Source organism: Perissodus microlepis, chromosome 10, assembly GCF_051167445.1.
Source record: "Perissodus microlepis isolate ML-2025 ecotype Zambia chromosome 10, ASM5116744v1, whole genome shotgun sequence".
NCBI classification, from domain to species: Eukaryota; Metazoa; Chordata; class Actinopteri; order Cichliformes; family Cichlidae; genus Perissodus; species Perissodus microlepis.
This window is the reverse complement of record NC_140470.1, coordinates 31,355,167-31,381,534: the sequence shown is the minus strand read 5'-3', so window position 1 is coordinate 31,381,534 and position 26,368 is coordinate 31,355,167. Positions and strand designations below refer to the sequence as shown.

General features: G+C 43.2%; 1 protein-coding gene and 1 long non-coding RNA gene across 2 annotated transcripts; one reads left to right on the top strand and one right to left on the bottom strand.

Annotated features, from left to right (window-relative positions):
• Positions 1–26,014, bottom strand: prr7 (proline rich 7 (synaptic)). The gene is made up of 3 exons (XM_084940979.1): positions 25,597–26,014; positions 10,896–12,319; positions 1–1,488 (listed from the first exon to the last, which is right to left on the bottom strand). Exons 2-3 carry the CDS (start codon positions 11,242–11,244, stop codon positions 935–937), a joined length of 903 nt encoding a protein of 300 aa, XP_084797105.1. The 5' UTR covers positions 11,245–12,319; positions 25,597–26,014; the 3' UTR covers positions 1–934.
• LOC146379662 (uncharacterized) lies at positions 1,566–8,140 on the top strand. Its single transcript, XR_014801451.1, has 4 exons — positions 1,566–4,335; positions 4,745–4,906; positions 6,054–6,080; positions 6,389–8,140. It is a non-coding gene; the product is annotated as an uncharacterized LOC146379662 (long non-coding RNA).
• Positions 26,015–26,368: the final 354 nt, after the last annotated feature.

Here is a 26,368-nt window from a genome sequence, read left to right as displayed (position 1 = left end):
TCACAGATGAAGATGTTTTTATTTCACAAGGCATTTGTCACAAAGTTTAAAAGAATGACTGGAAGTTTTTACATGGAAAAATCTTTTCTTTTTCATATCAGAGACCCAGCTGACGTCAGCCGGTGACCATCAAAAGGGCAGTGCCAGCAGTTTGTGGTAAAGACGACACTGAAAACAACAAAACAGCGCGTTACAAAATGAATCCAAGCGTGCTCGTCTCTGTGGCTTTCTTGTACTCTGCACAGCGGAATCCAAACAACTCTGAAGGTAAACTGACCTTCAGCATTTCCCCTCTAATATCAGAGACGTGCTGGCCGAAGGTCACCGTGTGCTCTTTTGTAAGCGTTAATGCTCACAGTCCTCGAGGAGGAGGCAAGCTGTGAACAGTCTTCCTAAAAATCAGCACGGATAAAAGAAGAGAGGTCGTCGTGGGCTACAGACGGTTTCCCGGAGCCATGGCAACAGCAGCCTCGTACAATAGGTTGTTCGAGTGCAGCGAGAGGAGGAGAGATCGGGGATGAATGAAAGTGCGCCACGAGAAAGGGTAGTTAGGGCTGGAAATGAAGGCGATAGTAAGTCTGCATGAAAGGCAGGGCAGCCGCTGTGCTTACTGCTCGTTTTGATTCTCGTCCTCTGCCTCCTTTCCTTTCCTCCTGGCGCTGACTCAGTTAGCTTCAATGTGACAGCAGAATACCTCTGACTCGACAACAGCGCTTTGAAACAGTGTGTAATATACCTACATAGCTGAAAGCCTCGGTCCTGGCAGAGTTAAGTGGCAGCTTTTGCCCACTGAGCTGCAAGGGGGAAATTAACTCCTGACGCCTCTCCAGCCCTAAAACCCTCTTTGGACAATTAAATCTCTACTTGTAGCAGCGTTATGATACCAAATGTCCAGCTTTTTAGTTGTTTATCCTTTTTCTGACAGGATTCGAGCCTAAACAGCAGTGCTCCGGCCCAGCAAGGGGAAGGCTGTTGGCATGCCACAGCTGGGCTCCAACCCCCTGAGTCCATGGACCCCCTGAAGCCCTTGCAACCCTCCTTGGAACCCCTGAATCCCTCCTTGAAGTCCCTGTATTCCACCTCTAAGTCCGTCATTATGAGTCCTCGGGTCTCTGCGGGGCATGGTAGCCATCGCGGCTGTAGCCTGAAGGGATCGGGTTGCAGGTGGGGTGAGGTTATTGTGGTTCAGATCCATGTTGGACAGGAGGTGACCCAAAGAGTCCCAGCGCTGAGACGAAGGCAGGCGTATCAGGGAGGAGTAGCCTCGGTTGGGGAACACGGTAGCCGCAGGAGGCTTGCCGGTCTCGGATGTGAACACCGGGGCGCGATCGTGAGGTTCCCTTAAAGACGGCGGTGCGGCTCGGAGAGGGGCGGGCTTCAGGTACGTTCCCCCCCGCGGGTCAGCCAAGACCTCGCAGTAAGGTGGAGGAGGATCATCCATCAGAACTGCCTCCTCGTAACAAGGCGGCTTCCCGAACACATCCGTGTCTGCAAGAACGAGAAAACGGGAGTTAGCATTACGGACCGATAAGCTATAAACTGCAGTTCCCCTAATGGCCACTGGAGGCTGTTTCCAAAAATGAGTCAATCCTTATAGACTCCCACTTTAAAATGTCCAATCTCAGGCCAGAGCTGCTTAATTATACCCACAGCATAGTTTTAATTATTTTTATTCAGCATCGTTATGGATTATTTAACATGATTCTTAATCTAAGAATTACTTAATCAAAGCTCTTCTTCAGTCTTTTAGTTTGGCTCCATTCCTCTTGGGTGGAGCTGAACTAAACAGCAGGTAATGGAGTATTAGTAGTATTAGTAGTAGTAGTCTTTGTTTTCCAACTGAATCATTTAATCAAAACCTGGTGGCTTGCAGTGCAATAGCACCTGTCGTAAAAGGGAATCAGCTGCCTGAACTAACACTGTTCAAATTTAAGTAAAAGGCAGAAACTTTTAGATCACAGCTATTAATTAACACCATTGTGATGAGCTCAGTTATTTTATGTTGTGTGTTTGTTGTCATCCCAAAGTAAAGTCTGTAGGACCAGGAAGCAAAACACTAATGAGCTTCTTCCCTGAAGCAGACCAGAGGGAAACCTCAGCTTTCACTGCAACACAGCATCCATTTATCATAATACATGCCTGATGCAGTGTGATACACTGGAATAAAGCCAATGTGCAGCACACACACACACACACACACACACTTACTTCATTTTCAGGTCACAACCCAAACAGCTTGTAATTACCGCACGCCCGCTGCGACACCTGTGACTGTGCTCGGCGGCAGGAACAAAAGCCATCACAGGACTTCTGCTCCGAGTTTGCGTTTCTTTCTTGTTTTACCAAATCTCTTTCTGTCTCTCTTACATCACTCACTCCTATTTCAGGCCCGCTTGTTCTCCAGCTTTCCGCCTCCTTCTCAAGACTTCATGAGTTCGAGCGGAGAAACTGCATTGCAGCACGTTGTGCAACAAGAGAAACACAAGCTGATGGCACACAGAGAAAGAAGAGGTGACGATTCTCCGGGCTGGTGTCAATGGTCTGAAGTTTGTATACGTTACGATTTAAAACCACTCTCTCTTTGATGAATCAGAGCGCACTCAGATATTCCCCCAATGCAACAAAATGCCAAAAAACTCACAACAAACCAGTCAGGAAACACAAATATCAGAGATGAGGAAAGCAGCGATGATTCATCGGTCTGAGATTTCAATTTACTATTTACTACAGAGGAAATACTGTGTGTCGCTTATGTACACTTGGCAGTGCTGAGTGAGGGAAACATGGAGCCATTTCAGTTCATCTGTGGAAAACTGAGTTAAAGTTTCTCATTCAGCCCAGAGGGAGCTCGGAGTAGAGCCTATTCAGCATGGGCGGCCCTGATGCAGACCCAGAACTCGCTGGAAAGATTATATATCACCAACACAGAGGCGCATTTGTCAGACGCCTCCTGTTTTGCCGTTACATCATGCGAGGTGTCCTTTAGCGTTCCTGCAGTTTTCAGATGTGCAACATCTGAGATCCTTCCCAGACGCCTTAACGCCCACTCACATCACATGACAGGGTGGGGCTAGGTCTCACAATGGGTTCACCTGAAACACTGGCTGACTGTGACTCACACCTGTTTTCACAAGTAGAGGATCATTAGGGGGTCCATGACCCTCTCGGAGACACTCCCACAGGACTTAAATCTGAAGAAGCTTCTTGGATGAAACATCTATAACAAACAAGTCCAGACGCTTTTCTTTCCGAGCTCTCAGACTACGATGACCTGGATGACTGAGAACCTTCACAGACGATGTGCAACGCCCTGAAAAAGAGGTTGGCGGCTGGCGGCTGTACAGATTCCTGGATTAACAGTCAGGAAATTACATTTCAATACATCAAAGGCTCTTTAGTTAATCTGCAAGCCGAGCAGATAGAAAGGAAAAAAATAAGTGTAAACACAAAGTAAGCCTCAGAAAAACAGCAGCGCAGCGGTCATTAAGTCAAACCGATGTGAAAAGTTCATACTTCCAACACAACACAATGTTTTTCACAGTTGAAACAAACTAAAGGGAGTTACTTGTTACTTGTTGCTACAGCGTCACTTTGACCATTACAGGCATCAAAACTGATTCTGGTTCCTGCACTGAATATATTTATTTAAGGTTTAGAAGTCCACAAACTGAAGTAATCACGATGCTGCACTTTGAAACATGTCTGACACTCGTCTGAGCCTGCAGAGATTTAATCACCGAGGATGAGAAGCTGCCTGTGGATCCGTGGAGATGATTGTAATTTGGTGAAATTGTCTGAAATACCTTAATTTGCTATTCTCTTCCTGATTTCCTTTCTTGCAGGATGCGCTCTGATTATGCTTCACAACAGGAAAGCGAGCTTTTAGATGGAGTTGAGAACGTCTCTGTCAGTTCATGCTTTGCAGCAACAGGTTCGTTTTTCTCCATTGTTCTCTCTCCTAATTGGCTCGTTCACACCTGCTACTAATTGCACTGATGGACTCGTCTGTTTTACATTTGCGAGAATCTCAAATCTCTGCAGTGAAATGTTGACACGCAGGTTCAGCTGAAGCACCTGCACAGGTTTCTGCTGTGCTGCTTTCAGGGAACGCTGGGACATTAATCACGGTCAACACTTTGTGCTGAATGGGTTTCAGCTGACGTGTGAGATAAGTGAAGGGAGCAGCTGTGTCTGCAGTGCGGCTGAAACAACAGAAAACAAAGTGCTGAACTGTTGTGGCTTTTAAGCAGCGTGTCTGCTACCTGACACAGATTACTTTGACATTCGAGAAAGAAGCAACTGGGGGTGGTTCTGCTGCAGAGAGCACAGAAAAGGGTAAGATTCAGGAAAACCTGACCGACTTCTTCAGCCAAGAAATCAACTATATTTACACACACACACACACAGGTGTTATGTTTATAAAATGACTGATGGGATCGCTCCACAGTTTCTGCAGAGCTGTGAAAAGACTGGCTCTAAAGATATTCAAGGACAGTTTGCCTGCAGCTCAGTTTGTTTAATCATGTAGACACGATCAAGACAAGTTGCTGAAGTTCAAATGGAAGCATCAAAATCAAAAAAGGTGATTTGATTGACTTTGTCAGACGAGCTGGTCTGAGTCTGTAAGGTTTTTTTAGAGAATGGCGGCAGTTCTTCAGGTGAAAATACATTGTTGATGGCAGGAGTCAGAGAAGAATGGCAAGATTGCAACAGTAACTTTGACAATCACTGGTTATAACCACAGTCTACAGAACAGAATCCCTGAATCCGCAACGTACGAAGCAGATGGGCTACAGCGGCAGAAGAGCACGCCGGGCGTCAGTCCTGTCAGCTAAGAACAGCAAACTGATGCTACGAGCTCACAAAAACCGCACAACAGATGGTTGGAGAGACGTTTCCTGTTCGGGTGAGTCTAGATTTCATCCAACATTCAGATGGCATTGTCTGAATTTGGTGTAAACATCATGAAAGCATGAAGGTATCCTGACTTGTTTTCGACCCCTCAGTGCTGAGCATCGTTTAAGCACCACAGCTTAGCTGACCACATCCATCTTCTGATGGGTGCTTCAGCTAGGATAACACACCGTGTTGCTTAAATCATCTCATATTAGAGCAACAGAGGGGAAAAATAATAAACTTTTCAGGAGTGAATTTGAAGTTCATGAAGTTAAAGACCTTTTCTGTGACACTGGCTCAATCTGTAAGCCAGTGACGAACCATGACATGAAAAGTGACTAAAATAGGAATGATATAGTTTTTTTTTTTTTGGTCACAATCTAACAGCCAGGGGTCAAAACACATCCAATTACTTTTCCACAAGAAGTGAGAACTGACAAGAAATGCTGCCATAAATACACTAATCAGAGAAAGGAAGAGAGGACGAAGGCTCTGAGAGAACCGCTTCAGCTGGAAAGTCCTCCAAAATCTAAAAGTGTCCAGGGATGGGCGTCCAGGTACACACCGGCTCACTCCTTGGTGGCTGCTTGTCGGGGCCTGGAGCCTGGGGCTCACTCGGGCTCCTTCGGGGGTGGGGTGCCCTCGGCCTCTCGGCCTGGGGCTCGGTCACTCTGGCGCAGCTGGCTGCCGGCAGAGCTCACGGGCACGTCACTGCAACCCCCCCTGGCTTCTGCTCCGCGGCTGCTGAGTGACCCCTCATCTGGGACTCTCCTCAGCTCTTTCTGGGACAGTGGCGCAGCTGCACCTCTGTTGGTCTTCCTTGGTCTCTTGTGTTCTGGGGGCCTCTGGATGTCTGGGGTCTTGATCTCCTCCATACCTGCTTCATGCCCTGGAGGACGGGGCTGTGGCCCCCCCCACACCCTCTAGCAGATCATTACATGAAGGAACCTTTTGAATACAAGTGCGCTCATGCTCACAGGTGTACACACGGGTGCTCACACACACAAACTACACCCTTTTTGGCTCCTACCTCAAAGCACACTGTGCGCTGTTGATCTTACGTGCTGCACAATAATGTTTAATATTTAGTATTTACTGTCATATTCACATTATGTTGCTCTAGTCTTATTCTGCTTGTTTTCTTTTTTTCTCAACAGGTGATCCAGGAAAAGAAAAAGACAAAGGTGATGAAGCAGATTTTCATTGTCTTTTCTCCTTTTTCTTTCCCTCTCCTTCTGTTAACTTTCTTCTGAACTTTTCTTCTTGTTTTTCTTTCCCGTCCCCGAGTCCAGTCTGGCCTGATTACAATAACTATGACAATCAAGTGGACCAGTATAGCAAAAGGCCCACTTGGTAAAGTAAATCTGTTGGGCATTTTTCTTGGCCTTGCTACAGTGCCAGACAGGACACACACACAAAAAAAAAGCTGTATGCAAGATAAAACCTATTGGATGGCGTTAAGAACATTTTATCCATTAACACGTTTTCACAGGTATGCTGTAGTGCCTGAAAAATGACCCACGCCCACACCCATCAGCAGCAACCCACATACCAACCAACAGCCTGTTTACAGCCACCACAGCAAACAGCAGCGCTGGAAACCTGCAGCTGTTTGGTGAACTGTTGCCATGAAACGGGCCTTACTGATCACTGCAAATGTGTTTGTTTATACCTGGCCAGAGTCCATCAAACATGGCTCACAGATACCTGCAAGATCAGGTTACTATTGTTTCTCAGCTCTGCACTAACTCCCCTATCAACACGTCAGCTGTAAACAACACCAGCAGCTGTCAGGACTGCTTTAAATACCCAGCGAACGCTCAGCAGGACGTCAGCAGAAACACGCGGGGCTGATGTTTCCACCGGAGGGTCGGACGGGTCCGGAGCTGAAAGCGCTCACAGGATTAAGCTAATGGGAACCACGGTGGCATCCATTAGACAAAACTGTTCAGCTGCTGTGCCTAAACCATCAAAGCTAACAATAAGAACCTTTGACTGTGGGCATTCATTCATTTCTGATCTTTTGATGATTTTCCTGTTAAACTCGAGTCTCCATCAACAGCTTTACTTTGACAATTTTGTTTCCAGCTAATGAGGAAGATGTTGAGGATTATAAATGAGTCAGAAAAGGAAGAAGGATTTGTATAGTTTTCCTTCCTTAACACAGCTTCCCTTAAAAAAAAAAAGGAAAAATCCCAAAAGCCTCGTTTATTTTAATGGAAAACCTTTTTTGATTTTTGCAACTAATCCTGTAAATTCATGAGTTTAACACAAATTATCATTTGGTTCATTCATGATTTGTCTACATCATTACTATGATGACAACCACAGAAAGCTTAGAGTTACTGTCGCCATCAATGAATGAACTGACACATTTACAAGACCAAAACTAGAACATGCTAAATTTATGAACCAAAAGTTAAAAGGAAAAAAACATTTTCAAAGGGAAAAAAAGATTTTTAAATGAAAAAACAAATTTAAAGACAAAATCTGAAGAAAATGCAAGAAAAAAAACTAGTCAATGTGAAAATCCTCGGTGATTTTCACAAAAGTTGACCTCTGACCTTTAAGCTACTGGGATTCGAAGTCATCTGAGATTGTTAGTAGATGCATCTATGGTATCAATTTAAAAATCCCGCGTGACCTCGTTCTTCAGTTATATTGACAAACTGCTCACACCGCCCGCCCGGCAGGGTGACGGGAAACAACAAACGTTTAAAAGGGGGAAAAAAGAAAAAGAGCAATTTATGATGGGGAAAAACAACAACAACAACAACAACAACAACACCTTAAAAAAAAAAGGTCAAAAATTTATGATCAAATACTGCAAAATTTACAAGGAAATGTTAAATTTAAGAAGAAAAACCACAAATTTATGATGAAAAAAATTAAAGTGATAAAATAGTAAATTCATAAAGGATCAACCAGCTAAATTGAAGGATGAATAAATACAATTTTAAAGGGAAACAAATTGGTAAATTTGCAATACAAACACTGGGGAAGCTACAAGAACGGAGAAGATCTGCAAATCCAAGAAGAAAGTGCTTATTCTGTGAGGGAAAACTGTCAAATCCAAGAGGAGAAATAGTGCATTTAAAAGGAAAACTGGTGATTGAGAGGAATCCTGCTAAATGCAGCAGGAAAAAGGCCAAATTTTTATTAACAAAACTGAAAGTCAGGGAGATGTTTCTTTGAAGGCTGTTACTAGAACATCATAAGCACCTCTTTCTGTTCATATTTTTAATCCAGTAAATAAACTCTTAACTGGTTTTCATTATGAGTCTCCTCCACCTGGACAAACACATTAATAACAGCTAATTTTAAGAAAACCATCTGCCGTTCGCTTTGCTCTCAAATAGTCTCATCTTCTGTGTTTTTAGCAGATACCCAGTAACGCTATCAGCGGCTGCTTCACACAGTGCTGCAAATGGACTGAAACTGTTTGCTGAAAGAGGCTAAAAAAAGCTTCTTTCCACTTTGGTGTAAAACCTGCAGCTGCTTTTACCACCTCCTCTGCTGGCGAAGTCGACTGAAACAGCTCCTCTCGGGTCTCAGCTGCCGAGCACCTGCTTCGCTTTCAGCTCTGCTGCTGCCTGGATACTAAACCTCTTCATCAGTCTGCTTTGAGGCCAAGACTCCATCGATCTTTTGTTTCATCCTGCACCGTCTGTCTCCGCTCATTAATCGTCTTTGAGAGCAGCTGATGCTCTTTTACCCCTTTCCCTTTAACTCCTATTCTTCTCTAGATCTGTACAAATCTACAGAAGCTTGTTCGTTTTGTTCCTCCGTCATAAAGCAAGCTGCTCATTACGCGCATTGTTTTCACTCTATAGATCATTGAGATTTTCCTGCTTTAGAAAAGAAAATCAAGAACAGAAATGGGAGTATTCTCACACAACCATGACGCCAAAATAAAAAAAATAATTTTAAAAATATTCAATTTAACTGGAAGTTAAATTCACATCTTCGAGAGAAAACCTGGGAAGCAACCACAGGGAGAACAGGGAACACTTTTCAGCCTTTTTTCATCTCTTGGATCTGCATGATGTCCCAGAGTGAATAGTCCTTGTATGGTTATATCAGGCACAGAAGCCACACCCCTCTGCTGTTCTAAATTTCTGCTTATGAGGGGCATAAGCAGATTTTTTTTTTTTTTTAGAAAACATGTCAGTGTGAAAACAAAATAATCTGTCGACAACACACCAAAGCTAGCGGTGACGCTTTAACCCCAATGTTAGATTTTGACATCAAAGTCTCAGTTTTTCTTGTCCGCATGCAAACGCAGAAACAGTTTTCTAACATCTTTACCTGCACAGGAGTTTTTAAAGCTCAGTCTTCAGTGGAAACACCCGTGTACGTGTGGATGTAGCCTGCAGAGTATTACTTTGAGCTGCGACTCATGAAATGCTCCTCGGGTACAGCGAGAGGACAGAAATATAAAGCAGCATAACTCACATACTGCAAATTACATGTACTATGTGGGTTTATTAAGACCTGAGCAACATTTCTCCTGTTCGGAGTTTAATCCGTGCGAGGCAGTTTCATTAGGAACGGGGAGTTTCACAGTCTCGGTGATTACAGTGATTCTTTGCGAAGCTGCACCTCTCGGCCTCTGAGTGTCTCCTCCTTCTAATCACTCTTATTTTATTGTTACTTACTCCGTCACCGCACGGCCTCCGCGGCTGTTGCCTACGCCTCAGCGGCAGCTGTCACCATGACACCATGCGGGGGAACGCTGGCCAGCATGGAGGGAGGGAGGTGGAAGCTAGGAACTAAACTGGGAACTATAAGAAATGCTCCTGTACTTTGCTTCTCTGTCTGCATCGTATCAGTTTTCTCTTTCCTGTTGAGCTGAGCTCAAACCACGAGGCGTACGTATGAAAAACGGCTTGTAAATACAGATCAAACACGGCGTGACAGGTTTGGTTATTTGCTCAGCAGCAGAGACGAGTTCTGCTTCAGAAAGTGAGTCAAGTTTACAGAAGAGACTAATAAATGCAGGAGGAGGTATTATGAATGCTGACTGCAGCTCTGCTCTCCGTGGAAACTCTTATAAGCAGTTCTGGATCTGAAGAGCTTGAAGCTGGATTTTCCAGGTATTTCCTGTGAGGGCGTCTGATGGCTGAGAGTAAAATATCCAGGTCACGAACACGGTGCATGGTCACGAGCCTTGTGGATCATGAAGCTGCAGCAGGATTACCTCAAGTCCATTTTTTTCTTAAATTTGTACTGCACTTATAAAATGTTCAACACAATATGCTCATTGAACTTCTCATGCTTAGCTCACTATAACTGCCTTTTCCATACTTCATGTCCCCATTAATTGTGTAATCTATTGCACAAATAACTTTCTGTGCTGTCAGCGTTAATCTCGTTAAAATGACGTTAACGCCATAACCGCATTAACGCAGCAAATCTCCGTTAGCGAGTTAACGAGGATCGCTGCGTGCGTGGGGCTGCACGGCGCTAACGCGTTAAGGAGCTAACCGCGCTAACGTGTTGACCCTGTGCAGCCCCACGATTAACGCTGACAGCACTAAATATTTTCTAAACTTTAATTTCAATGATGTACAATTTAAAATTAGTTCTCATAAATGTGAAGCAAGTTTCTGCTGCAAGTCTCAGTCGCACTGACAGCTTGGCAAGATCCAGAGTTCATAAAGCTGTGACAGTGTGCGTGGAGAAGTCGGAAGACTGAATTACATCCATGAACTCTTTGTTTAACAGCTAATTAAATACTAGGATGTCACCAAACTCCATATTATTTGTTCGATACCACTGAAAACTACAGAAAAGACCAAGATCACAAACACAGTCAGAGGTTCAGCCGAGCAGGCAGCTGTCAGAGACAAACCTCTGTTTGTGGCTGTAAATTAAGGATTTCTAACACGGAGGTTTTATGGCGATCAACTCACTTTTGCTTTAAGTGGCCATTAGAGGAACTGCAGTTTTTGAAACCTGAGGTTGCGTCTTAGCTCGCTGTGAAATAAAATGATTACCTGGCATGCTGACCCAGGTCGCTTGAGGCAATGGATGGGGAACAGGTAGCGGAAGAGCAGGCGACAGAGTCTGAGGAGGGCTGAACTGTGGCGGCTCTCTGGGCAGCTGTGGAGGCTGTTGCGGTGGTGGTGGTGGAGGAGCAGCAGGTGGGTACCCGGCGGGGTGGCAGCTGAGCGGCTCCATCTCTACAGTACGCAGACACTGCTCCCTCAGCCTCTCCTCGCGCCGGCGCTTCAGCCGGCGCTGCAGGAAGCTGCAGAAACAGCAAAGCATGACGACGAGGGCCCAGACCAACCAGAAGCCAGCAAAACAGGCCAGGAAGGTGTAAGTGCCCTGCGACATCACCATGGCGGTGACGGGATGCGCAGCAAGTTCCCCCCAAGACAGGTAGAGAGGATTTCAGATGGGCGAGTTCAGCGGTCGTCTTGAAACTCAGCAGATCACTTTCGTTCAGAAAGACAGAGGAGAGCGACTTAAACACGGGTCGAGTCACAATCCTTCGCCAAACATCAGGTGGCTTCAAGTTTCTTATTTAAATGTTAAAGAAAAGTGTGTCAAGACCCTTCAAGCGCCTGCCTGGAGAAGTTACAAATCACGGGAGGAAAAACGATTAAAAAGAAAAATCCAGTAAAATTCAGTAAAACTGAAGCTTTTCTGAAACGCAGCAGTCACATGGCTCAATATTTAGCTGCGCTCGTTACGCTTATAAAAGGCTGGCAGGTGATAAAAGCTTCGACAATAAGACGTATAATCGCACACATTAGTGTCCTAATTACATAAGATCACTTAGAGATAAAATAAATCAGAGAAATTTACAGAAGAAAGCAGGCGGAAAATTTAGATTTTTGTTCTGCATCAGCACCAAAGTCATTAAAAAAAAAGTATAAATAAATCTTTGTGCTTTAAAAAATAAAAATACTGAACATAAACATCAGTAATCAAAACCGTCTTCGTCTCTGTTTGTGAGTCTCCTCCATCCGTCCAGATGTTTCAGATGATAACCCTCTGCTGCCTGAAATACGCCTCATTTAGATGGAAATCTGTGTGGATCCCACACAGTCACACACTGTTATTCCAAATGACTACAGATGAACTCCCCGGTGTTTCCACTGCAGCAAACCTCCATTTAAATTCTCCGAAAGGTTCGAGCAGCCTGCTTTCAATAATCCACCCTCTCAGGAAGCTTCTGCTTCGTTCCTGCTGGAGGATAAAGTTGTAACGGTTCCGTCATTGTCACATTTTGAAGCTGATTCTAGAACTAAACCAAACGGAGAACCGAGGCAACATCCGGTCAGCAGCACCAAAAAGAAACGCGGCAGTGTCTTTGTTCACGTGAAGTCAAACAGCTGGTCCCTTCGGGGGCGGGGGTCCTCAGATTTCTTCCCCTTCAGATCACAGCTGGACTCCTCGGCCTCACGCCGCCCTGCAAAGACACACGGGAGGCCTTTGTCAGGACATAATCAGGCAATATTTTCCACACAGTGAGAACCGAGAGCAGGAAAAACAGCACTGAGGCTGGGCCGTTATAAATGTCAGCTGTTCATGCAGGATATAACACCAACATCGGGGGTCCAAGTATCAGTTTCACACTTCAGAGAAGAAAAGACTTTCACAGAGGTGAGATATGCAGAACGAGACAGGATCACTGGGAATGAGTCGAATAAACACGTCAAATAGAGAATTGATTTATTACTTCAGTGTAAATCAGAAGACTGTAACAGACCTTCAAAAGCACCTCAGCGATAAACATGAAAACAAATGTTTAAATTCTGGTGACTTTCTACATGAGTATTTAAAAAAAATGAGAACGTCACAAATTTAATATTAACACAAAAGTTCATCTGGATTTGGCACACGGTGTAGTGATGGTAAATTTGATTCTTTTTACTGAATCGAGTTTGAATGAGTCACTCACCAAAGAGAATCGGGTTTTTTGAGTCATTTGAGTCACTGAGTCAGTTGCCCAGAGAGTGCAAAAAATGTACATTTTCACTCAAACTTAATTTGTTTCTCTTTTCATGTAAATCCTACTGCTAAGATGAGTGATTGAAAAAGAAAAACAACTGTTTTTATAGATCAAAAAAGAGCAAAAAACCATTTATTTTATTTATTTTTATTTTATTTTATTTGTATTTTCCTCAAATGTGTCAAATATATATTTTTATATATATTTAAATGTCCTTTAAGCTGTGAGCCAGGGGGCGGTAATGCGCCTTAACATTGGTTGCCAACCAAGAAGAAGAAGAAGCTGTGAGCCAGCAAGTGAGGGGGTGAGTGAGTGATAGACATGTGCACGTTAGCATATGCTACTTCCGGTGTGGAGACTCCTGTGGGGAGCTTTGTTTCCGGTGTCCTATTCGCGCCCTGTTTACGGTCCAAAACAAGTTAAGCAAATGAATGAATCAAGCGGCGATTTACATTTCTATAGATGTCTTGGGCATTTACCCAATATGTCTGTAAATGATGTTAATCGACTTGTCGATATTTTCCCCCGCGCCTCAGAGCAAAAGAGAAAAGGGATTCAAATGTTATATTTCTCAGCTGTCCCTCGTTTATCGGGTGTTATGTTCTAAAAATAACCAGCGATAGGTGAAATCAAGTAGCCAATTTTATTTTTTGACGGTGCAAAACGTTTCATGGACATCGTGGACATACAGTACTGCACTTCAGAGTCACACTGCTAGCATCGATGCAGCGATTCTGTACTGTACAGGAGAGACGTCACGGAGGAGATCGTCTGCAGCGATCAGGACGCAGGACAATGTGATGTAAAAATAAGCATGCAAACTTGCACTAAAAAATCTGCGAAACAGCGAGGTGAAAGGTGAATCGTGTTATAGCGAGGGACCGCTGTGATTTTGAAGGTAAGTCACAACATACCCTTCGTAAATACTAATGTATAGAAACCCTTACCAGCAATCATTCATTTTTGTGTGGCTTTTTTCACGGTTTGTTAACATGCTGTGTAGGTGTGTACTTGACTAGCTGATCTCGACATAACGGGGAAACATCTGGTTTGACTATTCTTCACCTGTAGTGTGAATGCTGAACGTTTGCCTGTTTAAATCACAAGACCAGTCGCTATACAGAGATGTGCTTCTGAATGTGGACGATGTGTCTTCTGCTGCAGTGATGCAGTTCTGCTTGTGTTGAGTGATGTAAACAACTGATCGATCTAAACTCTTTAAATTGATCATTAGATTTTTTTATGACACAACAGTGGTGAGTGTTCCCACCTTCTCCTCTTTGTAACTTAACGCGATCTTTCCGTTTTCGAGTTTTGGACATGATTTTGGAGAATATCTTAGCAGTAGCGATTGACTGCAAAGTAAAGCTACCGGAAATGTACAACCCCACATCCGGTCTCAAACCAGGAAGTTAGCATTTTCTCGTGCACAGGGACAATTCGTTTATGCTATGATTCAGCACAGGAGGGAGGGGAGTAACTCAAATGTGCTGTTAGCATGTTAGCATGTTAGCGATGCTACTGTGAACCAAGGAGCTATTGTCTTGATGTGAGCTTCTACTCAGGGTTTTTTCTTCCAGTTCAGAGCAGAAATGTTTTGTTAAGAAACTGGCTGTTCTTTTTTTCCACACAATTTTAATTATAAGTTAGATATATTTCTACTAATGAAATTAGCTTGCTAACAGCAACAGGGATGAGTCAGTGAGTCAGTTGGGCTTGTGAATCATGATTCACGAGTCCGTAAAGTGATTCTTGAGTATTGAACGATTTGTTCATGCTTCGCACATCACTAACACGGTGTCATATCTGGGGAAACACTGAGGTCAAAATGTGATATATTCTTTAGCGTTAACAGCTGTGACACCCTCACCTGGTTGGTTTCTTTCACAGACCCATTACCTGCCCTGTATGAGAAGCTGTGTGTAAAAAACTGTTTCTGCAGGCCTCCAAATCTGCTGCCAGAGATCAATCATCCAGATACTTTAGGAAATTCAAGCATCCATGTTAAACTGAGCTCCACGCCTGAGTCTATACGCACAGAGCCACAGTACCAGAAATATACCCTAAAACATCCAAAGGACCTAAAAGCAGATTTGTAGATAATTCAGTGTTAAAGCGGCCAATAAAGTAGGACTGTAGGGACCTGAAAGTCTTCCCTCTAGTTTTTTCCAGGATTGTCTCTGATGGTCGATGGGAGGCATTTGACATGGAAATATAACTTAAAAATAACGAGTTTAAACCTTTTTATATAAACATATAAACGCATTACTGTAACTGAGTAATTGGGGTTTCTGTGGATGAACTTCTCTCAGTACACGATTCGTTTTTTTAGAAACTATAATTTTAACAGTTTATGATCTGTTATAGCTCACATTAAAAACTTTATTTTTTCTGTGAAAGCTCCAGCACATCGATCCCACGCTCATTCCTGCAGCTGCTGAAGGTTGCAAACTGAAATCTTGATTTTCCCCTCACTGCGATGACAGGAACAAGTAAACATGTCGTTCCCAACAATGATGCAGACACTCCTTTGGACATGTTGTTCCTTCAGATTTCACACTTGGCGAACAGAAGATCCTGCAGGGCTTCATGTCAACGACCCCGAACAGACAGACAGACGTTAGACGCAGACCTCCATCTGGAGAGATCTGACTCTGCACAACTTTTGTCTCAAGAATCGTGCTGACACACAAATTTATACTGAAAAGTGTGATGGTGCTAGGAGAGTACTGCAAGATGGTAGGAATGTAAAAAGTTTTACTGTGTTAAGGAAACATTTTTCAGTAGTGTTACATCAAAAAGGCAAAGGGTCTTCATGAAATGAGGGTCGGATGAAGTCATATGTGGGTATTTTGGTAACTGGTGCTTTTTTAAGACTGCCTTTTTATTCCCCTTCCTGGTTCATGGTTCCTGCTTCTTGTGGAGGATTTGCTAAGTTTTGATTTGGGTTTTTTTTTTTTTTTCGATATACGCTCAGTGTCATCTCTGTTGCTTTCTTTGTCCCCTTCTGTCTACATCCGTGTTGCATCTTCTTCTTATCTTACTCCACCTGTTCCCTATTCCTGTTTCTAATTCTAGAAGAAGGACCTGACACGTCTTTTTGTTACCTTTGTTCGATTGTCATTGAATATTTGTTTTAAAGTGTTCTCTTGGATATTTTCAGGGTTAGCTGATGCAAAAATCAAAAAGTTCTTGAAGGATCTTCTCATTTATAATAATATCCCTGTAAAGCGGAGTTCTGACGACCCTATGCAATCAGAATTCGGTTTTGTTTTTTAGTTATCTTTGTAGATTTTTCCAAAATGGTCCATTTGATCTTTATCCAACATTCAGAGTTAGAGTTACCACCAATAATTTAGACCTTAGAGGGTTTAAAAGGCCATGAGACATCTGAAATTGTTTCCAAAACCTTGCATTGAGAATCTTTTCAAACTATTACCATGCAACATTTTGGGAATGTTTTTTTAAAAGAAGAGTTTATAGTTTATAGGCTTATAGTGTCAATGAAGTTCAACAAATCCAGGCCTTCATTGCTTTAGCTGGTTCAAAAAAACACAAGTCAAGTCAAATATAAAGGACGTCATGACTGTGGTTATCAGCTCCCATTTCACTCTACTGCAACACAAAGTTGATCAACTACTCCAATCAGTTACATTATCACAGGAATGGTGAGAGTGGCGTGTAAAGAAAGGAAAATATACCAGTAAAATCAAAAACTGTAGAAAGTTGTTTGTCTGGTGATTTGATCATAAGATCAGGGCAGCTTTCACTCAGCCAACTGTCTACCAATTTAAAGACTTCTAGTAAAAAGTGCTTTCAATGCTCAAATTGAGTAGAAAGCACCACACAGGTACCACTCCATCTACCATCCTGTGCTGCTCTTTATTTTTAACATAACAGCTGCGCCTTAAAGCATTAAAACTGCCCCATAGCCTAATAAAGGAGAAATCACTTTGTCCACGTTGTTTGTTGCGAGATCAAAGTGCATTTAACTTCATTGACTCTCAGGTAACACCTCGCTAATCTGTGTTCTAGCAGCTACAACTGTGTGAAACAGACTTGGCAGCAATTTAGGAGCAAGTTACTTCTTTATGTTTTTAAAAGAAAGAAATCGATGCCAACTGTAAACTGTTGTCTCCACGTGTGCACTGCAGTCATTAACAACAGGATACATTTCAATTTTCTACAGTTAATTTCAAATTTCTGGGATAAGTCTGTAACTTACATTCTTTCCATTATATTATGAAATGTTGTAGTTTTACTCTTGACATCATGTAGTTAGAAGTTAAAGTAAATTTGAGCATTTTAACACGAGAGTCTATGTCTGGATGCACGCTCAATCATTCAGGTGTTTATCAGGTCGTTGCATTTACAGCAGGGGTAACGTTTAAGCTCAGCTGACTGCAGCTTTCCCCAACCTTATAAACAATATATACCAGCAGCACTGACTAACAATGGACCGTGAGTATTGATCAGCGGCCACGAGTAGCATTCACAGAGAGTTGGGGAGTGGCTGCAATCACATCATTGTAAGATGGTGAGGCTCCCTGCTCAGTTCAGTGATGGTCTTTCTCTTTTCATGTAACTGGCCTCCTTGACTCCTTGACCCCCCAAACCAGCGTTCCTCCCCGTTCAGCACGTCTACATCCTTATCTGTAATACAGTGCACGCTGGCCTGCAGGTGTAAACAGACTGTAGAGTCCTGGCCTGACAAGGTGGTTTTCCTATGTTGTGCCATCTACCTTTGGGCAGACCAATATTTAGCTCGGGGTGGGGGGATTGAAAGCCACAGATGTAATGTTGTGAAAAAATGCATGTCAGCTGTTTGATACTCCTGACAGAGGGATCAGGAGAGGTTTTCGCTTAGGCAGCAGTTTGCCCGTCTCTCCGGGGTCGCCTGGAGCTTTCTTTAGGTGCCTTCCCAGCTTTGACAAATGTCCGGCTGAGATAACTACATTTACTCTGGGTCTTTTTGATATGATGATCTGCTCCCCTGTCCCCTGTTGTAGCATCCTGATAACACCCAATTTGTGCTGCACTGGAGGAAGCGAGTCAAACCTTAAATACGTTCCATTTATGCTGGTTTACACATTACTGATGGAAATGTCACAATCTAAGAAAGCCAGCCTGTCATTTCTCATTTCCTCCCTGATCAACTATAAGTGTTTGCTCAAATGACCAGTATCAACTTTCTGGGAGAGTCCAGGGGGACTGACTCACTTTTGTGTGGACATTAAGGAACTGCAGATTGTTTTTCTTTCTTTTTTTAAACAACTGTAAATGTTTATTATGTCTTATGTCACTCAACGTGTTTTATTGTTGTGTTTTTGTGGTTGTTGTACTTGAGAAAGACAACAGAAAAGAATTATGCAGTCATAAAGCGATTCTCAGGGACTTCTTCTTTCTCTCCAGTCAGAACGACTCCTGTGGGGATTACCTCATGAGTCTAGCTAAAGTGAAAAACATTTCCTACAATTATAAAACATTTCTGACTTTGTCATGCTGCATGAAAAAACATCTAAATGAGCTAAAGGTTGAGGGCTGTGTTTTCTTCTCTGAATCAGACACTTGTGCTAGATTACCGTTTCATTTAAGCCGTGTATTTTCCCTCCATCCTACAGCACCTTTGGGAGTCACACCCTTGTGTCTGTTGCAATTTAATACTGTTCAGTAGCGGTGATTCATCAGCTGAGGGCTCGGTGAGGTCGCACAGCCACTGATATTTCAATCTGCTGTGAGCGCTGATATGGTAGAAAGGCTTTGTTTACTCCCCCACGCTTCCTGCCTGTCCGACACAGTCATCAAAGGGAAGCGATACACACTTGGACCTCCACCTCTACACCTACAACAATACACATAACACTCGCTCTATTTTTATTTGCTCTTCCTTTTGTCTTTTAGTGGCTCTCACTCGAACCACAATCTGAGATGAGGCTGATCTCCGGGCGCTGAGAGGCAGTAGTAAAAGCACCTCTTTAAAAAGAGATGTTTCCAGATAATACGTTCTAATTGTGCTTTTATCTGCAAAGCTGTTACAACCTCGATGAGACAACTTGAGTGCACCGTCAAAGCCGAGCAAATCAAAGTGCTTCACAGAGCGAGGGAAAAGAAAGCGGGTCATTAGATATTTCATTTTCCATCACGGTTGAGGTTTGGTAACCGCGCATACGCGGCCTTTCTGTGGTGCAATTTAAGTAGAGCCTGATGGATATATGATTTCAAAGACTGATATCGATATTTGGTGATTTAGAAATTCACTATATTGTCTGTTTTTTTTCCTCAGACGCATGAAAATAAAAACACTTGTTATTTGTAGTTATTTCTGAGTAGTTACTCAAATGACAATAATACTGTTTTATTGGTTCAACCAGTTGTGGATTTCTCGTTTACGCTTTGCCCGACTGCTCAGGTCAGTTACTCTTGTAGCGCCCAAACATACGATGTTAACAGGGAGGTGGGAGAGTGCGCTGCTAGTTAATAAACTACACAATATCAACACTAACTATGGTGGAAGGGTGATGCTCATATCTGCACTTTTTACATTTCCATTAAACAGCTGTTATAAATACTGATGCTGTTATTGGCCAATATATCAGCCCCAGCTCTAACTTTAAGTCATATTCTGAAAATTAAACATTTTAAGAATAACAGTAACAAAAGAAATATCAGTGGTTTTAACCACATTTTTTAAAATGATACATTTATTATTTCTCATAAATAACATTTCTTTGTAAAATTATTTTATCTCAATTTGTGTGTAAGACCTTGGGCAGATTTATTAATTCATTATATCAGCTAATGGCACATGGCATAAAGTCACATGTCTTAATAATCACACTTTCCCTCTGATAAACACTTTGATTATATTCTCTCATTGTATCAGAGTTTATTCACCACCTACAACAATGTTAGATCCACTTCAAACAAAATGCACTAATACTAACAGCAGCTAACAGAGGCTGAACAGAGGCTAGTAGCAGTGAACAGGCATGAGTGTCACTGACTCATCGACTCGTATCGGACTTTCACGAAGTTTGATAGCCTTCTCTAAAACAAACAGGAGTTGACACCTGGCTGATGTAAACAGTGGACTAACAGCCTACATTCACTATAGATAAACTGCGGCCATAGTTGATTGTCCTTCATCAGCCACTGTAGGATGATACACTTGAATTGGGGAGTAAGAAAACAGAACAATGACACTAATACTAGCTCTGTTTGTACACCAAGCACACATGATGACAGAGCTCAGAGCCAGCAGCAGCTTGTCTAACATGCTAATGTCCCATAAAAGACCACAGGTTTATCCATAATGTGCATGTCCAAACAACCAGCTGCGAGCTTCTCACATTGACAAACTCTAGCAATTGTTAAAAGGAGACGGACACTCCCTGGAGAATGCCTACCTCATACGGGTGGCCCAGCAATCAAGCGGCATTAATTCTGCTTCCAGAGACAATAGCAAACTGTGGCAGTCGTATAATAATATATTCAAACGGGCATTAGAGAAGCTTTACAGCTTGAGATAAAAAGAGGGAGATCACATTAGGTATGTTTCAATTGATATCTCTTTTTTTAGATTTCACTGCCTACCCTGACAAAACACTAATGAAAAACAGTTATGAAATACCTATGGATGCTGTAACCACTTCCTCAGAGGTCCAAGCTGCTCTAAATTCTTAGCCGTCTATCAAAACCAGCTATGTAAACTTTAATAAGGGTTTAAAAGTGCAAACTCATAATTGTACTACAAGCAGTCTGTTTGAGAATAGTCAAAGCCAAAAAAGCTCTTGTTGTCAATTTCAGCAGCTGAAGGTTTTCCAGGAGTTGGGAAGATTTTCTAGCTTCTGGAGCTGGAAACCTTTCCTGGAAAACTGCAGCTGAGGCATGTGAGCATCCCACATCAGTTTAAACCACTTTAGCTACTTCATAGCTGGAAAGATTTTAAACCACATCCCCCAACATGAACAACACAAAACAATCCTCATCTGCATCTGCAAATGCTGCCATCATCACTTCACTCTGCAAGCACACCTTTCTGCATCACTGTGCCTGTCTTTAATTCAATCTTTTACCATTTATATAGCACAACAGTCACCTCAAAGTGCTTTATATTGTAAAGTAAAGACCTTTCAATTACACAGAAACAACCTGAACATTTAGACAGTCCCCTGTGAGCAAACCCTTGGTGACAGTGGGAAAGAAAAACTCCCTGTTAACAGGAAGAAACCTCTGGCAAAACCAGTCTCTGGGATGGGCAGCCATCTGCTGCAACCGGATGGGTCTGAAGGGAGGGAGACAGGAAAAATCCTTGGAAATCTTAACAGTGAGACAACACTGCCACCAACAGGTCAGACTTTAAATTACCAAACAGTTCTCATTGAGCAATATTTTAAAATCGGAAAGAGAAAAACTAAGGCGGCAAGTATGCTGTCATCATCTATTTTCCAAAACTGCACAAAACCTATCCAGGTGAAAATCATAAAACATGTTGGAGAGCTGGAGCAAGGACAAAAGTAAAGATCTGCTACATTTGGTGTGGTTTTGAATCCAACAATGTGAAGAAACAGGTCACCAGCACATCTGGCTATTGCTTGTCACTAATGTATGTTGCAAGCAACACTTAATTCCTGGAGTCATAAAATGCATGAAGGCATTCAAAACATGAACACAGAAAGACTGAAACATTCACAAGTTCATTTCTATGCTGTGACGACCCACTGCACCCTGCCTTCCTTTTGGCTCACGTGTGTCTTGTTTGCAGGCGTTGGAGAGGCGGAGTTCCCGTTTACAATCAGTGACACTGGCAACACCTGGGCCAGTGAGCCGGGACTCTATATACAAAGCCTTTAGGGCAGAGTTTTGGTCGGCTCTGAGACACCAGGTTGGACTCTGGCTGCGTTAGGTTTGGTTTTTGCTTTTGACACTATTACATGCATCATCTTCCACTCATCCATTCCTTCACACACACTGCTGATGGTACTGCTTACACACATCACTGTTTGTTTTTGACAGTAGGGTTTATTTTCTGTTTCACTTGCTTTAAAAGAATAAAGCAGCTTGGGATACATTCCTAACCATGTCTGTGGTTTTCTTTGTCATGACTGTACGGCCCGGTTCGTGACAATGCTCTAAAAGCAACGTCTAAATTTGGCAAAATCATATCTGGTCTAGTTTTAGAAATGAAAGTGATCATGTGCGATTACAAATAAAAGAAAAAAACCCTTCAGGTATCCTGTTAACATGGAAAATTCCTCCCAGCATGTATTTCCAGCTTTAAGATTTCCAGCTCGGGTTGATCTCGGTCAGGATTCAGTGTTTCTGCTTCAGCAGGTCACGGTGTCTCCTCTCAAAGCAACACATCTGTCATCACTTTTCACTCAAAAGTCCCTCATGATCACCGGATCCACATGCTGAGGGTGTCGGATAAAATCTTAAGACCTTTTTCCTGGAAACGAGCGTTTTTTCCTGCTGGTGTCCTTTAAAAGTCTGCAGCACTCGCGTTTCTCAAAGGTCACTGAGAGAATGTGGCTGAAAGGACAAATGAAATTGTGACTATGAGGTGAACATTTTATGCTTCGTGTCTGTTTTAGAGACATTTTCTGACTGTTTTTTTTTTTTTTTTACCTAAATTTTTTCCTACAATTTGTGTAAGCAAGTAAACAGTTAGAGCTGTTTATTGCTGTTTCATGCCCTACAGATCACCACTATCAAATCTGAATATCTCAGCAGGGTTAAAGGGCACTTATCTGCTTTTCCTTATTTCCTGTCATACAGAAACTGTATGATTTCAAATAAAGGGGTCAGTGGATCCACAAGTAATCCCCGCGAGCCAAAAGCACAGACTGCTCACTGACCTGCTCTTCGATCTGCATGATGTCATAGAGTGGGGCTTTCCCTAAGATCACTTTAGGTACAGAAGCCCCACCCCCTTGCTTTTAAAACATTCTGTTTATGAAGAACAGCGAATTACGAGTAAGTTGTATTTAAGGGGGAGGGGCTAAAACAGCTTGTTTCAGACAGAGGATGAACTGAGGGGATGATTATTTTGAGCTTCCAACCAAGCTATTCTAGGAGAGCCCAAGAATAAAACCACTGAGGTGTGAGCAGAGTAAGTCCACTGAAACAAAAAAGCCTAAACAACTCAAACACAAAAAGGCCTGTTTTTGTTTTTTTGGGGCCATAAACCAGCTGAGTCACTTCTAAGGACCAGCCTGAGGATAAAGGTCTGAGTCACGACTGAGGCTGCAGAGCAGCTTCACCTGCAGATGCTTCACATGCTCACTGAATACAAAACAATCAGACGTCACATACTAAACAACTTTACGTCTCTGCAGCTCCACAGGTGTGTCCAATCAGGCCTAATGTTGCCCTCGTCTCGGCCTCAGCAGCAGGTTCCTGAGCTCCTCGGTCTGATAAGAAGGTCTCTGCCGTATTCTGTTCGACGTCTTCTTGCTGTTTGTTGTGCGGAGGGGCTGCACGTTGAAACCAATTTAAATGAGCTCCGCTTTGATCCCGTCTCACCGGTTTTGTGTCCAACTGCACATACCGATGAGTGTCAGCTCGATGCATTTGTACTTCAAAAGGCCTGCCTCAAAACGACGTGAAACACATTAGTAAAGGTGCAAGTTTCCATTGGGCTCATTTTATCCAGAGGCAGCACAAGGACAACAACACAAGGTCGAGACTTTATCGTGTTAGAGAGGAAGCTTGTTGGGAGGAATGACTCTGTGCAGTCAGTGAATGCAATCAAGTCCAGAAATGAGAAGTTGCCTCTTACAATAATGCAAACAAATTCATCTCAATACCATCAAATTTAGAAACATCCAGAGTAAAAATTAGTCCAAACATTTATACCTCTAAGCTGAGCTGTTGTAAAGAATTATCAGGCTGCTCCCTGAAAAGCCTCAAGTTGATCCAAAATGCTGCAGCAGAGTACTGATGGGGCCTAACTAGCTTCTCTTTAATTAAATCCTGAATTTAATTCTAAATCCTTCTCCTGACAAGTCTGGGACAAGCAGCCCATGTCTGTCTTAAAGACCTCACAGTAGCTTATCCCCCTAATAGATCACTGCTTTCTCTGGTTTAGTTTGGATTTCTGGAGTTTCTAAAAGTAGAATGGGAGGCAGAGCCTTCAGCTTCAGGTCGCTCTGTGGAAGCAGCTCCCAGTCTGGGTTCAGCAGACAGAGACACCCTCATTACTGTTCACACTACGATTGAAGCTTTCCTTTTAGGTCGGGTGGGATCAGGTGACCCGGAGCCCTGCTGCTATTGGCTCAGGGTGCTGGTTGTTTAGTTTGTGTTTTTTTTCTGTCTCCCTGACTCCACCCCCGATGGGTGCCTCTCCCTGATCCTGCTTCTATTATTGTCCTCTTCCTGTTAAAAAGGACTTCTTCCTCCCCAGAGTCTCCAACTGCTTCCTCAGAGTGGATCACCTGATTGTTTTCTCTCTGATACTGACTGTTGATTTGATCTGTCACTACATGAATTCAACTGAACTGAATTAAACTTCAGAGTAAAGCCAATAATAAAGCAGAGTTTGTTTTTGATCGTTGCTCCCCTCAAACTGTGAGCGAGCAGAGCTGGTGTCTCAGTCACACCTGTTACCTCTGGTTATAAACACAAAAACTGTGGCAAAGTCCAAATTTATATACAGTCTGTGGTGTTGAGACCAAGAGAAATGTCAGTGAAAGTCATTTAAACAGTGCAGTAATAATATCATGTCTATCATGACAGTCCAGAGTTCAGAATATGGAGAAAAACTACAACAAAGCTGGTCAGTAAATATAAGCACTGAGTCCACTCAGCTGCTGAAACGTTCCTGCCCTGTGATCAACGCTTTATTGTTTCTCAATAAACTGAGGGAAACTAAATGCATACCAACTTACAAATCTAATTCTTCTTCTTCATTCAACTGTTCGTCCATCAGTCGCTGCTCAAGCTTCACTTTAAGCTCTCTGCACTGGAATTTATTCCCTGATAATGGACACATCTGACATCGGTCTGGGTCATTTATAGCACAGTTACAGCACCAGGAAGGGCTCTGTGGATGTAGCCCAGGTATCACAACACACCTGAAGTTTGGCCAAATAAATCTTCACAATCGTTTATTCATCTGCTTATAAATCACTGCACCCACGTGACCTCTAGGGCCCCTAAATTGGACCTTCCTCTCAAATAGAGGACATGTTTTACGGCAGCAGGTGTAGGTGTCACCAAGTAACTGCACCTGCTTCTTCTGGGCCACTTTTGGCGTTTATGACTCACTTTGCGCACTCCAAAGTGTTCAGTGGGCCAGATGTGTTCCAGCTGTCACCCCTGACATCGAGGCCGTGTTAGGTGGAGCTGCGGCTGATCCGAAGCAGTCCCCACTCAGAGCTACCTGTGCGTCAGGTGCAACCATGTGTCGCTAAAGAGGCTCAGAGCGCGCAGCTGGCGCTAAAAGTGCGCGGGAAAGTGTTTGTTTTGTGTTTAGTGACTCTGCGTTAAGCGGAGTCGTGTCTGTGAAATCATCCCCAAAACGCGCTGATCGGTTTCCACATTACGCAACCGCTCAGACGCACTGCTGCTCTCCAAAGGTCTCTCCTTTAATTCCCCAGCAGCAGGAGGGACCTTTGCAGAGCAGCTCCGAGGAGCACCGATGCCAAAAACACGGGAGTGTCTGCGCACAGACACGCCAGGATAACGTGACAGCGCAGGTAACAACTCCACGTTATCGAAAAAAACAAACTCACCTTTAATTCCTGCGCTGGTTCCGACGGGCTCCGCTCACTGAGCCATTCAACTTAGAGTCCACAATTTAAAAACCAAAAAGGTAAACACAGTTTCTCCTCGGTAAAGACGGGAGCTCCTCCGCTCCTCTCTCCTCTGCCTCCTCCCGGCAGCGCTGCGCTTCGTGTTTTGGACGTCAGGCTGATAAAAAAAGAGGTTTATCGGTTCACCTTGACAGCCTGGCTCCTCCCTCCTCCTCTCTCTCCCTCTGTCTCTCCTTCACTCAGTCCCTCCCCTCCTCTCCATCAGCGGAGCAGCAGCAGGAGTGTTTCGTGACTCTCGGCCCAGCAGTCTGTCTGTCTGTCTGAATGATGAGAATACAAATCAAGCTACCGGGTTTTTCCAAGGACGCACGAACTGGCAAAGGAAGACAGAAGGAGGAAAGGAAGGAAGGAAGGCAGAGAGGCGTAAAGCGTTAGAGAGATGTTTCCATGTCAGACAGTTTAAACTGGGTGGATTTTACTGCTGTGGGGTTTTCTCAGACTCATGCAGGAGAGTCTGAGGAAGACTGCACCTGAGATCCAGCTGGAGGAGTGGAAGCAAATAAAACACAAGCTGCTTAAAATAAGTTCAAGTTCCTCACAGCATGCCAGGGAGCCCGACCGATATATCAGCAGATATATGCAACATATATCTGCTGATATAATAGCTGATAACTATATTAAAACTAAACATGTGAAAGAGAAACACCCTTCAACCAGTGTGAGGGTTGTTGTTGCATAGTTTGTCCACCAG